At 50.5% G+C, this 13,939-nt stretch overlaps 5 protein-coding genes across 5 annotated transcripts; 3 read left to right on the forward strand and 2 right to left on the reverse strand.

Annotated features, from left to right (window-relative positions):
* Positions 1–1,359: 1,359 nt before the first annotated feature.
* Positions 1,360–3,044, forward strand: BDR25DRAFT_214944 (C6 zinc finger domain-containing protein; the record flags this gene model as incomplete). Its single annotated transcript, XM_033684820.1, has 4 exons — positions 1,360–1,861; positions 1,908–2,119; positions 2,183–2,890; positions 2,958–3,044. The coding sequence occupies 4 exons, from the start codon at positions 1,360–1,362 to the stop codon at positions 3,042–3,044; spliced, it is 1,509 nt and encodes a 502-aa protein (XP_033551342.1).
* A 626-nt stretch (positions 3,045–3,670) lies between these two features.
* On the forward strand, positions 3,671–4,946 carry BDR25DRAFT_254700 (Pam17-domain-containing protein). Its single transcript, XM_033686313.1, has 2 exons — positions 3,671–4,455; positions 4,516–4,946. Exons 1-2 carry the CDS (start codon positions 3,916–3,918, stop codon positions 4,696–4,698), a joined length of 723 nt encoding a protein of 240 aa, XP_033551343.1. The 5' UTR covers positions 3,671–3,915; the 3' UTR covers positions 4,699–4,946.
* A 6-nt stretch (positions 4,947–4,952) lies between these two features.
* Positions 4,953–9,242, reverse strand: BDR25DRAFT_351021 (uncharacterized protein; the record flags this gene model as incomplete). Its single annotated transcript, XM_033694802.1, has 35 exons — positions 4,953–5,057; positions 5,116–5,162; positions 5,213–5,369; positions 5,402–5,539; positions 5,592–5,677; positions 5,714–5,747; positions 5,774–5,822; positions 5,897–5,943; positions 5,987–6,232; positions 6,275–6,287; positions 6,339–6,524; positions 6,594–6,704; positions 6,740–6,820; positions 6,884–6,982; positions 7,011–7,044; positions 7,077–7,104; positions 7,133–7,153; positions 7,196–7,209; positions 7,255–7,306; positions 7,340–7,366; positions 7,407–7,502; positions 7,560–7,631; positions 7,669–7,707; positions 7,741–7,804; positions 7,848–7,883; positions 7,944–7,990; positions 8,037–8,174; positions 8,230–8,341; positions 8,394–8,428; positions 8,463–8,487; positions 8,540–8,571; positions 8,622–8,849; positions 8,901–8,974; positions 9,006–9,128; positions 9,185–9,242. 35 exons carry the CDS (start codon positions 9,240–9,242, stop codon positions 4,953–4,955), a joined length of 2,754 nt encoding a protein of 917 aa, XP_033551344.1.
* Positions 9,243–9,275: 33 nt separating this feature from the next.
* BDR25DRAFT_351022 (uncharacterized protein) lies at positions 9,276–10,071 on the forward strand (the record flags this gene model as incomplete). The annotated part of the gene is made up of 6 exons (XM_033694803.1): positions 9,276–9,369; positions 9,408–9,493; positions 9,550–9,594; positions 9,650–9,730; positions 9,778–9,862; positions 9,902–10,071. The coding sequence occupies 6 exons, from the start codon at positions 9,276–9,278 to the stop codon at positions 10,069–10,071; spliced, it is 561 nt and encodes a 186-aa protein (XP_033551345.1).
* Positions 10,072–10,370: 299 nt separating this feature from the next.
* BDR25DRAFT_322753 (uncharacterized protein) lies at positions 10,371–12,989 on the reverse strand (the record flags this gene model as incomplete). Its single annotated transcript, XM_033692055.1, has 3 exons — positions 10,371–10,847; positions 10,896–11,350; positions 11,405–12,989. 3 exons carry the CDS (start codon positions 12,987–12,989, stop codon positions 10,371–10,373), a joined length of 2,517 nt encoding a protein of 838 aa, XP_033551346.1.
* Between the last annotated feature and the right edge of the window lie 950 nt (positions 12,990–13,939).

Genomic DNA, 13,939 nt, shown 5'->3' on the forward strand with positions numbered 1-13,939 from the left:
TGGTGCGGAGACCTTATCAGGACAACTCCCCCACACTTCCGACACAGGAGCAGTGAAAAGCTGTCTGCGCCTGGTGTGGCAGAGACATCTTGCTGGCACCGCTGACCTTCGCTTTCGTTGGAATCAATCATGCGCCAAGTCGCCGTATGGCGCTACACATGCACGCCTGCTGCTCCAGCCCAGTAGAAATCCGAAGCCTCATTGTCTCCCCGCTCCTTCAGTCGAGACGACTCTTCAGCTTGTAAAGCCAGCTCTACATGCCCTGCCTCAGCCATCTTCCATAAAAGCTTCACGCCGATCCTCCTGTTACCAGTGATATTTTGAAAAGGCTATGTTCTGGTAGTGCTGGTGCCGAACGCGTAAACGACATGCCACGACCTAAGAAACCCGGCGCTGCTGAGCCCAAGAGGAGGTCCCGTAATGGGTGCTGGTAAGCAAACATGCGTCGCATTTGACTGGCGAAGAAGGAGCTTCATCTAATCTGATCTGTGACCAGGCCCTGCAAATCCCGGAAAGTCAAATGGTAACTTGCGCAAACCCCTCGACGAGGCAACTGTTGAATAACAATGTGGTAGTGGGGAGGAAAAACCGCGATGCACCAACTGCGAACGACAGGGCGAGATGTGCGACTACAGCATCAGGCTCAATTGGGGAGGCCGCACAAAGAGAAGCACGGACAAGCCGGCGTCCGGCCCCTCAAGTGCAACCAACAGTCCTCATACATCGACCTTTTCATTCGATTCCGGCACTGATTCACCAACATTTCCTCCCGCCGTCCCCGATACCCCAATACCCCCGACGAATCTCACCCACCATGCGAGATCCCGATCTGCGAACTTTTCTCCTACTTCCGATCCCTCTATGATTGATCCGGAACTGGTAAGAATGAGCCAGTCTCAGTCGGAATGTCTAATAGCTATGGGAGGGACATTTGAGCAGAACCCATACCTCCAGCATGGTATGCTGCTTGATCATTCTCGAAGAGGCTTCCATCAGCCAACTTCTACTCCTTATGACCACAGGATTCAGAATGCCCAGTATCGCGGGGCTTTAGATTACCCATCTCCATCAACCTCGAGCTTCGACAGCTTCAACTACTCTAACACCGCATTCACACCGACCAGCGCGATGGATTCTCCTCTATCGCCTCCGGCTATGCTCCCGCCCATACGAAGTGTAAACTCGTACAATTCACCGAGCCACCGTCACAAGCGTAGTCAGTCTGCTGAGTCTCCTGCTGGCTCTGGACTGTCAGTCTCAGAAACATATTCTCCACATCCAGGTCCGCCTACTCCTTACAGCCCATTTATGGCCACTCCATTGACGCCGAATTCATCAGTTGAGTCAGAGGATACAGTTATGCGAAATGCCCCAAGATCAGCAATCACCTATCCTCCTCCCGACCTCCGTCGATTATCAGTACAATCCTTGCTTATTGGGCCTCCAGGCGACAGTCCGCATGGTTACAGTACAGAAATCCAACAAGGTCGGCAGTATCCAATTGGTGACTCAACTACGACTACGTATGGGTACGACATGGGATACCCCGACTTGGACACACCGAAAAACGACGATGTGAATGCCATCGCGATGTTCAGCCCCCCAAGCGACACCCTGGGCTTTGACGATGAGAGAATTTACAATGCTGAGGTTCGAGGCAAGGATATAGCCTTCGAGAAGGGTGGTTACTATGCCAAACCTGTGGCAATTAAAATCTCGAAATCGCTAGGACCGCTACCACAACTTTTGTTAGAGAATCCGATGAATCTCCTCTATTTCCATCACTTCCTCAATCACACAGCGCGTATACTTGTCCCCCATGACTGCGAACAAAATCCGTTTCGACAAATTCTTCCGGAAAGTAAGTTTACTCCCCCTAGCTGCGCATCAATGTCTAACTTCTCTAGTGGCTGTGAAAGACGAGAACATCCTCAATCTGCTCCTCGCCTTCAGCGCCTCTCACCGTGCGCGTCTGCTTGGTCACCCCGAACCTGCAAATCGCATCGCGGTGTGGGTACAGGATGTTTTCCCCAAACTCCGACAGTCACTCATAAACAACCCGGGTTATATCTCCAATTCAACGCTCGCTCCTGCTATCATGCTGGCTTCTCTCAAGATAGTTTCTCCAAACACCTTCGAAGTGCCAATATCTTGGCAGAATCACCTCACTGTGGCGCGACAGATGATCATCGCACGAGGTGGGCCGAGAAGTGTAGATCGCCATGATCGGGAAGTGTACTTCTTATCGAGGTGGTTTGCCTATTTAGACGTGATGGGTTCCTTAAGCGGGAACAAGAACGACAGGCCGTTAGGCTCATGTTACTGGAATTCTGAAAACGCTTCCGCGGACGAAGACTTCCAGATAGACTGCCTTCTCGGGTTCACAACACGCTGCGTCGGGATCCTAGCTCGGATTGCCGAATTAGCCAAACAATGTGAATCCAAACGTATTGATGATGACGGCAATATTCGGGAAGACTGGCGACCTGAGGAAGAGATTCTCGAGCAGGCCGAGCAGATTCGCGGTGAGCTCGAGGTTGGACTGAGCGACCGCATCGTGTACAAGGGTTGCAACCATCGATCATATGATAGCAGCGAGAGCGAGGGGGCCTGGGACGCCATTGAAATCTACGCCACAAACGAAATGTTCCATTGGGCGGGCCTCATCCATCTTTATCGCCGCGTTCTTGGCAAGCCGGCAACAGATCCGGAAGTCCAGCACGCCGTGCGAGGGATTGTGGGACTTTTGTACAAAGTAAGAAGAGGTAGTACCGCGGAGGCCTGTCTTCTGTTTCCAATGTTCACTGCAGGGTGTGATGCTATAGATGCAGGGCAAAGAGAGAAGATCATGGAAAGGCTGCGGTGTGTAGAGGATTTTGGCATGACTCAGGTGAGTGTCAAGTCTTGAATTCTCTTCCCTGTCCGCCCTGAACCTCGAATAATAATGCCATACTTAGGTAAACAGAGCTCGCTCGTTGATGCAGAAAGTCTGGGATACTGGGAAACCGTGGGAGTCGTTAGTATCTGACGAGTTCTTTGGTTGAACCCTTCGACCCTGTCCGGCTTTGATCCTTTCATTTCATGTATATTTCTACAGTTGAGTTTCTCTTGATGAAGGATAGAAGACTACGAACATCACGCACCTCTCATTTTGTACAATCCTCAAGTTGCTCTTCTGGGACCACATAGATTTCGTTGCGCTCTGATGGGAAGGGATGCTGCCAGGCTTGGTGCGATAGCAAAAGTCACGGTGTTGGCTGGAGTTCTTGGATGGTGGTTGAATTTACGTAGGTACCAGTGTTTTTAGGGTGGCGTCGTTGTGATTGGTATGACACTTTTGGATACCCCGATATGTTAAGGGGTAGGTTTGTACACTATAAATATAATTGGGCGAATCTTTGCCCTGTCTAGCCTTGGAAACGTGCAGGAGACATTGCAAAGCGCAAACATCTCTAATTGTCTCCCAAATTGTGTGTAAACTTATATGTTACCCGAGCCCTATAACTTCCCTGCGGAGGAAGTTTTCAATCCTCCCGAAGTCGAACAGGATCCGATTGGCAGCACATGATTGACGTCTTGCACTTACTAAGCAGGTGGTCGGAGCGCGTGAAGCTGCCATGACGTTGGAGGGGGTAGCTCCTGAGCCTAGGCTGCGAACTGCCATCGGTAGATTTTTCAGTAGGGTTACAATTAATCAAGCTCAGCTTCAGAAGCCTTCAAAGTGCCCCTCTAGAGCTTTTTACCGCTGTTAACCGCTCACGAGATGAGAGGTGCCCCCGTCTCTGCAACTTTTGCCAAGCCCTCGAACAATTATTCAGGTGAACAACCCTGCAAACTTCCTCCACACTTTCCCTCCGCACCTTTCCTCCACACGCCCGCTCTCCACTTCACATTCTCAACACGGAAACCGCGATAATGCTCTCCACCAGCACTATGCGGCCAATTCGAGCTTTCAGTGTCCGTTTCCAGCCGGCGCATGTCACTCCATTGTATGTGGCCGCCGCGTTCACCACCTCCTCCCGGCCAGCAAAGTTTCGGCGAATCCAGCAACCCGTCACCTATGCAACACAACCTCCAGTCGCTGCTTCAGTCCGTTATGCCTCCACCGCTCCGTCAAGCTCCCCGGCGCCAAACCCCGCCTCAACATCTAACACCTCCTCGAACACCCCCACCCAGCTCACCTGGAACCGCTTCCTCACGCTGCGCCGAACGCGTCGAAAGATCAGCGTCGTGGCGTCTAGCTTCAGTGCTGTCGCGACCACTTATGCCGGCATGAGAGTCTTCGTCGAGAACAATTATGACTCCATATGGGCAGCCAGCTTTGGCCTGGACCCAATTGTCGTAGCAGGACTCACGTCAGTAGGACTTCTTGCCGTAGGGTGGCTTATTGGACCGTTCTTCGGAAACTCTGCCTTTAACGCCTACTACCGGAAGATTCGCGGCGAGATCGAGAGTGTAAGTGACTTTCTAATCACATATACCCCCTCTTTCGAGCACCCTCTAATCCTAATATAGAAGGAGCGCGAATTCTACAAGCGCATCAAAGAGCATCGCGTCGACCCGACCTCCTCCTCAATGGCGAACCCCGTCCCAGACTACTATGGTGAGAAGATCGGCTCTGTTTCGGACTATAGGCGCTGGCTCAAGGACCAGCGGGCCTTCAATCTGAAGAGGGGCGCTTACGTTGGTAGTAAGTGACTCTCTTCTTTGGACCTATTGGTCTGCTCTCCTCTGAGCAGTCTATAGTCCGAGAGAATCTGTCTAAAGAGAACGGTGCCGCTTAGAGACAATCTCCGCGACGCTAGTTGCGCTGTGGGCGGGGCAGAGAGGGGCTTCTGGATTTGCGGAAAGGGGAAAACGATGTATATTCTATTATAGTAATGGGAATGGGACAATGGAACGGCAATTCAAGTATAAATACTGCCGATTAGGGCATCGGCATAGGCGGATTTTCAGCTTGTTGAAGTGAACAATCTCCAATCTTCAACTGTATTTTCTGACATATGAAGTCGTTCCTGTTCACCCCTAACATCAATTGACTTTAGATGTTGTTTATCCTTAACAGGACAGCAGCGCCACTCGACTCAACAGGCTTTATTTACAGAATAGGCGAACTCTAGTGGAGTGCTGACCAAACACAGATGAAGAGCTAGTGGAATTAACTTTGGGTGTCATGGAAAGGAGCAGGGACTTGCCTCTTCTGCATGGTCACAATATATAGTGATTGATGGAGTAGGTAAGTGGAATATCCAGGCAGATCCAAGATACGTACCACTGAGGATACTTGGCAGCAAGGAAGCGCCGGGATATGGAAAAGGAGAAATGATTTCATATTTATCTGGGGCAGCGCATATGTTCCTATCACCTCCCTGACGCGGTATAGGCTAATTAATTAGGGAACAGGATTTGCAGGACTTGGTGCAAGATGCATGCTAAAAGGGGGTGTGAAGCAGAAGGCAGTCCAGTCCCTACACGCGGAAAGAAAGACCCACGTTGACATCCGCACAAATATAGTATATATCTCGAGTTGGCTATAATGCTACACAGACTCACATCCTGGGCTAATAGAATAGACTACATGTGATAGGCACCCGTAATGTAGGACTCTCGCCCTGAGTATCTGCTCCTAACATTTTGAGCCAACTACGAGGTAAAGAATACTTAATGGTTCTCCGTACTGCTCCCCATATGTTCCACTAACTACTAGCGGCACCCAAAATCCGAGAGGTTTTGGGGATTGAAGTGGCCTTGGGCCCCATCACAGACCTCCGACCGAGAGACATTCAACAGTTCTCCGTAATGCTTCCCCAGTGTTCCACCAGCTATGGGCGACGCCCACAATTCGAGAGATTATAAGGATTAGTGGGAATTTTAAGGCCTCAGGCTAGGCTCTAACAGAGAAAAATTCAATGGTTCTCCGTAATGCCTAACTCCATCATTCTTCTAAATGGAGGTGTGTGCTATGCGCCTCGAACATGCAGAAAACTGAAAACTCTAGGAAGCTCGGGGGGAAGCTCGGCTTGGTACTAGGTGTACGGTTGGAATTGAGCTGGAGAAGATGTGGAGTAAAGGAGGCACTTACTACTCCATCGCTGGAGATAGCCAGGCTAACTTCATACTGGAGGCCCCAGATTGAGGATAAAGGTCGAGTGAGGTGGAGGAAGGAATAGTTGTACGTAGGAGGATTCGAGATTATGCAAAGCACAGCCGACATGGTACTCTCGGTAACCCCCTATAGAAAGACTCATAGCCTGCTCTTAACTGTTAGCATGACTATAACGGCGGGGCTGAAGGGATCTTAAAGTAAAGGGGATTAAAGGCAGGTGGTCTTCTCTCACTATGAAAGTTGATCGGACTGAAGATAAATTCGCACCAAATCAAAGGGCGACTGGAATTTCTTGAAAGCCCGTGTGACGAGGAGAAAGAAGAGGAAGAGGGAGAATGTATGTGTGCCTCCTCGGGCGGTAGCGTGTGAAGAGGGAAGGTGCACTGGGTTCACCATTGAGCTTTGGCCATGCTGTGCCCTCTCCTGGAATTAAGCCTCGTTAACTGGGGGGTTGCATTTGAAAATTCCGTGAAATAAACTAGATTACTGAATATTCGAACAGTTCTGCACAATGTGTGCCTGGGTGGCGTGGATGGAGAAATGATATTCCGATGTGCTTTGTGTACGGAGACCGCAGAGGGGAGGGCGGTGGACGAAACTCGATCAATTGTGATGAATGGTCGTGACCGGGACAATATAGTGGGCGGCAAGAGCAACGAGCGCTTTCGGATTCTGTGAGCTTTCGAGGCAAGGGTTGAATCAGTGTGACTTTGACTAATTTGACGGTGAGGGGTTTGAGAGGCTGCTCTCGTCAGAAGAGATTATAATGTCCAAAACGAGGCGCTTTCGGTAGGCTTTTTCGTTTTAAGTGTCAAGTTAGAGGAGGACGAACGCGGCCTAGCTTCGTCTGCGAACGGTAGTCGGCGTGAAGTGGAACTCCACATCCACAACACCCCAAATCCACATGACCGAGCCTATAAACGCCTTCGCATCGACTTCTCGAATTGCTTGTCCGGTCAAAATAACGGACTCGATGCTTTCTTTGCCGCCTTAATCAGCTTCGTCTGTCCCGCGTAATTATCTCACTTTCAGCAACACGTTAAGAATCTAATGCCGTGGGAAGAGGGCCCGGTAAGCCCACCTAGCCACATTATTTCCCGTGTCTATTCATGTTCGGCTTGGAATTCCGAAAGACACTGCTAGCTCACTACCGGCAAGATATTCCCCTTTCAATGCCTTTAGTATCGCACATATCTCTTTCTCTTATCCATGGGATGTTGCCGCCAGTGGCACCGCATCATCGCTGGTAGCAGCCACCAGCTAACTCAATTCCTTGCTAGCTTGGGTGTACACCTGCCACCTTGCGAATCCCTATTATGATAGACGTCACGACCTCCACACTATAGCCTTCCAACCACCTTGACGAGAAGGAAGGAAGCCTCGCGATAAGACAGTACTGGGAACATGTCGTTTCATATACTATGGGCTTAGCTATAAGCAGAACATTCGTCACCCGTCGAACCCATGGAGTCGATTGCCTCGAACTTACACTTGGTCCCAAGTAAGCCAATTTCTTCTCTTCAACCTTCCGCCCACAGCAGCCCGTACCAAGAATATGGAACTTTTTTCCTTATATCTGGTTCCGCTCTGTCCTCTGGAAACTACCGATATGAACAATTTTATTGTCTTCAGACACTCTCGTCTACTGGGGTCTGATTATACAAGGAGAGGTCTTCAGAGGCGCGCACATCTTTCATGCTGAACACGATTTGCTTTCCCACTTACCAGTTTTCTTACTCACAGTTTCGGAATTCGAAGGGCTGCTCCAAATTTGATGCTAATAGTTTATGAAGAACAGTGTCACTGATCGGTCTGCTGCTATCTAAAGATTAAACACAAATATTTCTCGGCTCTAAGCATACCTAATTCAAAAACTATCGTGAGCTATGAGGCTGGGGAGCATTGAATAGTACTGGGTTCTTTGCCCTACTATACTGCCGTAAGGGTCAGGGTCAGGGTAGGGTAGCGCAAGGCCTCGTGCTTTGCAAGTAAGTATATCCCCAAACCGCTTCCTCAGCATTTGTCGATCAGCGATGCCGAATAGAACCAATCCTGATATAAAGACTCTCTCGCCTTCTCGGGTCCGATTATACAAGGTGAGGTTTTCCGAGGCACGTACATACTTTCGCCAATGTATATCCAGAGAGATTTAAAAGCCCATATGTCCCAAGCGCGTAGAAATTCAACATCTGACCAATGTGTAGGAGAAAGACCTCGTGAATGCCTTCATCACCTCTGTCTGCGGATTAGACTATCGCGGTCTTTCCACTAAGGAGAGCTAAGTCACAATCTTCCGTTGGGAGATCTATTGGCAGTCAATTCCTAGTGGGTTGGCAAACACCTCTCAAATTCTCACTTTCAGTCTTTGTAAAGATCTTCGGCTGTTCCGCTTCCCGAACATATATAATTAGTATCCTGGCATGCAGCTATCACGAAGCGACGCCCCGAGGCGTTTTCGGTAACGGCTACATGACTATGCGGTCGGCCCGAAGCTATTGCGGCCATTCTTCCACACCGCGCCAGACATACATGCAGCGCCGCCGCGTTGCAGAATTGCCGGAAGAGAACATTGGTAGGGTATGTGTACCGCCATCGGGATTGCTACCGCCCATGTACTGCAAGTGATTAATAGCGACTTGCTTTCTGGAACAATCTCTTGAAAATTTGATCTCAGGCCTCGCAGGCCCCATAGATGCACGTCCGGTCCTGCTCTTTTTTCTGGCCAAATCTGCGGATACAGAAGCTATCCCACGTTACATATTCCCTCATATCCCTTTGGGTTCCCTCTCTTGACTAGCTTGGTTTTAGGTAGCGTACTCGGCCTAATATCGATGACATTGTGAGAGCTATGCACCGCTTTCAGTCCACCTGCAGTGTTGCATCTAGGGTTCCTAATGACCTGAAAACTCTGAGCTAGGCCCACAACATAGTATACAGATATTACAGGCGAACACTTTGTCTTTGTACCACGTCGCTCCACCGTTGTCTAGGACACTGGTCTTATATGGAGTCTTGGCAAAACCTTGGCGGTGATTGCCGCATTTGGAGTTTTTGGTTTAGCTGGTTATGGCATTGCACACAGCGTCATGTAGGGTTGGAAAATTGTGCCATTGAATGTATGATTCATGGAGGGCATGAAACATTAATTTAGTACTGCGCGGATAGGTGGATGCACTGCTGTACTCAGTGTGCGGCAGGAGTTGGGATGTCCAGCACGCTGCGTCACATGATGGAACAGGGCAAGGATCTAATTCGGGACAGGAGTTAGCGTTCTCTTAAATCTGCCCTGTAGTCCGGTAAGGAGTGTTCTTGAGGCGTGTTGTAAGCGATAGCGTTCTCATCAGTAGTGATTTTGCAAGGTTGCGACGGGGAACTTCAGTTTTTGTCGTTAGCAATACATAGATCATTGACTTGAAAGGCGTTCTCACAGCTTCATCCCCAAGGTATCAAAAGGCTTGAAGATCCCATGCCATAATATGCCATCTCGCGTGCAGCAACGCTAGTTAAGTAATCCTCTAATGTGGAGGCCACAGTAGCACACAGCTCCCTGCCCTTCCCCCAGCTCTTTCGAAAGCCTTCAACTTCCTTATTGTTGTAGACAAATTATTTTCGCTCGTTCTCCTCGTCCTCTAGCTAAATCACATCGCTTCGTCTTGCCGGCTCGTTTGAAGACAATCCTGCTATTTCTAGCAATGTTAGCAACACACTTAAACATCAATCGAAACACGGAGACGCGATCTCCTGATACAACAGACTGTCAGCATTCCTCTCTATAACTCTACCCCTTTCTAATAGCTCCCAATCGGTGCTCCAACTTTGCAAGAATTTCAGACTCACCCCTCTCGACTACTTTCCCCACCCATTCCTTCCAAAACTCATTATTTTATACAGTAGGCGAAGAAGAAAAGGCTAAGCCTGAGCCGTTCATCCACGACAGGGAGGTGTCTATCTCCTTCACTCCATGAATCGGTCGAAACAACTAGAAAGAATCGCTAGTCCCAGAAATTCCAAAAATAGTGTAGGAGTAGGTTTCTTTCGTAGAAACGGTCTCCATCAGAAAACGCCAGCAAATGCGTGAAGCTCCACCTACCCGCAGGAGCCTGCCAGCGTAAATTCATGAACTCATATCTTGCCCGCTCTTGAGGTCTTTCTCGACTCATCGGATCCATCCATTGACGGATTCCGGATCATCTTCGCAACTATCACACCAACTTGTCGAACATAAGAATAACCACACAGTCTAATGGAAGAGGAAGTGGGGTTATCAACTCTTCCCCGCCTCAAACACCTTTCCCATAAAAGCATCGGGATCAACAAGTGTATATCTCTTTTCTACGCCCTTCATTCCAAGGACGCACAACACATCCCCGGCATCGCCCTGATACAACTTCCCCTCCAACAAACACAACACGCCAACGGCAACCCTGGGAGGGATCTTATCGCCTTCGATAGCATAGACATCCATAAATCGCGCCGCGTGCTCCAAGTCTAGACGATCGCAGAATAAGGCGGAAAACATCGGTTCGAGATACTCGCGGGGTTCGACGTGGAGAGTCTCGAGATGAGTTGCGAGAGGTGGTGCCTTTTTTGAGAGTGCAGAGAGGGTAGTGGAGTAGGCGGCCGTCATGGCGGCTTGGTCTTTGGTGAGGAAGGAGAGTGGGAGGGGGCGGTTCATGAGGTTGCAGATACAGATGAAAGTGGAGAGAGGTGACATGTTGAGGAGGAAGAGGCCAGCGATGTGCTGCGGGGTGTTAGCAAAGTGGTTATATATATATCTGTGTGTACTAACGTGAATACTGGAGAGAGTGTCGACATCGGATCGGTACGAAGCATATGCAAGGCATACGTTAACCAGATCCTTGTGACATGGTTGTTCTTCAGAGATGCCCGAGCTGGGAGCGAACATCTTCAACTCTGGGAAGACGAGTTTCGTATTTTCGACAATAAGAGATAGAGGAGAGTTTTCGGGGCTACACAACTCCGTCTTAGCTTTCTCAAGAGCAATCTTAAATGTGGTTTCGGAAATCTCCAGATCGTTTCCGATTGCCCTCATCCAGACAGTACCACGGAGCTTTGGGGGAACTCCATTCCACCAGATCTGGCGATGGGACCCGCGGCTCGCGGGTGTAGACATTTCGGTGTCCCAGTGGGGAAACAGAAGCTGCTCCCAGTAATTTGCCTTTACGATTTCCGCCTTTTCTCGAGCGAGCTTCTGTTCTGCTTGGCGTTGGGCTTCGATGCGTTCTAGCAAATAGTCAATATACTGTCTGCAGTCATACGTAGTATAATATTACTCACCAGCTTCCTGTACACGGGCCATAATCCTCTGGTACTCCTTGATATGTTTCTTCTCCTCCTTTGGATCCTTCGGAGGAAGCCATGATGGCCGCGTTCGTGAGAGGTGTTTCTGCTTCTCTTTGGAGGGCTGGAATGGGTCAATGAGCGGATCGTTCTTTCGTAGTGGTGGTAGTGCGGTTGTGGTAGACTTCGGCTTCGTCTCCTCGGCTGAACTTGTTCGTGAGAGGCCAGGTTGTTGTCGGACAATTTCCTGTTTCCGCTCAAACTCAGCCTGGTACTCCTCCAACGCTTCCGTGATTTTCTTTGCGTCTGGATCCAGCGTTGTATATGTTTCTTCCCAGATATTAGTCCGCTGCCGAGTTAGGTGTTGTGTAGGTGGTATATTCTCAGTTTGAGCAAGATTGGGTGACGGTGGTTGGGAAAATTGTCGCGGGCCATGCAATGGTGAAGGTCTTGAGGAAGCTAGCGAAGGTTTCGAGGACGCTGACCGGTGTGGAGACGGGCCCCTGCTTGATCCTGGACGGCTTGTTGCAGGGCTTGGTGTTGTCTGGGGTGGGCTGTTGCAGGCTGATGGAGCTGCGGATCGCTCTTGCGGAGGGCGAGGGGAAATTGGGACATTCCAGATGACGGCATCCTCGGGTACTTCATCATCTTCATCGTCACATTCTGCTTCTAACTCTTTCACAGTTTTACGTGCGCTATGCTGCCATGACTGCCGCCGAGTACCCAGGGAAGGGGAAGGGGAAACTTCAAGGTTGCGGGAGGATCTTCGAGAGAGTGTGCGAGGCGCCGAAGGGAAGGCTTGCGGGTGTGACGGAGAGGGGGAGCGTGACCGGCGGCCAATAGACGACAGATTCGGTATGTTGGCAAGAGATGGAGCGGATGGCGAAGTAAATCCTCGCCGCATTGACCGAGCTGGAGCATTCAATCCTGACTGATTCCGCACAGCCCCATTGACCTGCCCCTTTAAACTAGGATACCGAGGTTTGGAGCCACCTGTCAAATCGCGGAACGAGTGTATTGGAGCGTGTGGGTGGGCTGTAGTCCGGCTACTCGACATTGAGGAGATGGACGTTCGAGGGGCTTCAAAAAGCACGCGATTAGACGGTGAAGGAGGGATGGGAAAGGACGAGGGGGCATAGGCACCTTGCAAATCATCCAAATTTATATCCTCAAAGTGGGAGAGGTCGTGTGGGCCCACGATATCCGAGAGACTCGAGGAATGGAAGGACGAGGACTTGGACGATTTCGAGTTTGTGAGATCCGGCGGCGAGCCTGGAGCTCCCCCAAGCCCCATGCTGGACTCTGAAGCGTAGGTCATGGTCGCCATGAGCGGCCGTGGTGCGTTCTTCAACCTCGATTGTTGTGAAGGAGGTGCAATGCGGATCGAGGGGACCAAGCCGGGAGGCACTTTGAAGCGAGGCTCGCGCTGGGCGGCGGAGGAGATTAATGAGTGGACGTATTCATGCTCGGTGATGATATAAAGTGCCTTCGAGTGATGGAAATAGTGGACCTCTGGGTCTTCTCCGTGGCCGTGGTCGAACAGAGAGTGGTTGTGTTGTTGCACGAAGAGAGTTGTGGGCATGGCGAGGGTCGAGAGGTGCAATTTCGGGAGAGTGAGCTAAGCCCCTGATCTGATCGCGAACTTTCGCAGGGCCAACCCGGGCCTGTGCACCCCTGCCAACTTCCAACGGCGCGCGGGAAGGCGTAGGAGGGGCTAGTGGCAAGATGTATTCAAATGAAAGATGTTGGGTCAATTGACGATATATTACGGGTGTAGAGGGGCAGTTCATAGCAGAGAGGAAGATATGCATCGGATGAACAAGAATAGGACATGCGGAGATGAAGGAGGGGGACGTGGTGCAGGCGTCTTCAGAAGCCGACCGTGTTGGAGAGTGGGCAGAGGTGAAACCTGAGGGCTGGTGTGGCTGGTGCCAGCCCGTTGTACCGTTTTGTGGACATCACGAAGCACGATAAAACTGGCTGCGCCAATTGAGATGGTAGTTTTGAGCTGAACTGTGCAGCCATCCCCAGCAATCCCGCCGCCTGTCCCCTCCATCTCAATCTTGGCCGTGCAGGATGAGGGGAAGCAGGTTTTCGATGCTCCACCACACTTCGCCCTGCTCTCACGACGCCGTCACTTCTGCCACTTATCTGCACGCCAAGCGATGGCGCTGTGCAACATGCAGCTTTCCGCGCTGCTGTTCGGGCGGACCGTAGCCAATGACTTTTCCAACCACTCCAGCAGGGCGCGGTGCTGGGTCTGCCTCCGCTGAAACACTGCGGAGAAGGCCTTACATGCCAGCCTTTCGAGACTATTAGCTTTTAAAGGAATCTTGAGACGGGCCAATCAGCCACACTTACCACTGAATTTGCCTGCGACTTATGACATGTCGTATTCGCTCGGCGTTCTGGCTCCCCTTGCTCCGCGTACGTCGCTGCAACATAACAAACGCTAATGCTATTATACTATCGACCGTCTCTGCGATGAATAAGGTCAGTGATGCGAGCAGGGTTGGTTGTGGCTTGATCGAC

This window comes from Lindgomyces ingoldianus, assembly GCF_010093535.1.
Source record: "Lindgomyces ingoldianus strain ATCC 200398 unplaced genomic scaffold BDR25scaffold_6, whole genome shotgun sequence".
NCBI lineage: Eukaryota > Fungi > Ascomycota > Dothideomycetes > Pleosporales > Lindgomycetaceae > Lindgomyces > Lindgomyces ingoldianus.

Bases quoted from the DNA above. Each gene is read 5' to 3' on its own strand.
- BDR25DRAFT_254700 (XM_033686313.1), top strand. From the start codon at position 3,916: ATGCTCTCCACCAGCACTATGCGGCCAATTCGAGCTTTCAGTGTCCGT. The intron at 4,456-4,515 runs GTAAGTGACTTT...ATCCTAATATAG, and splicing joins TTCGCGGCGAGATCGAGAGT to AAGGAGCGCGAATTCTACAA.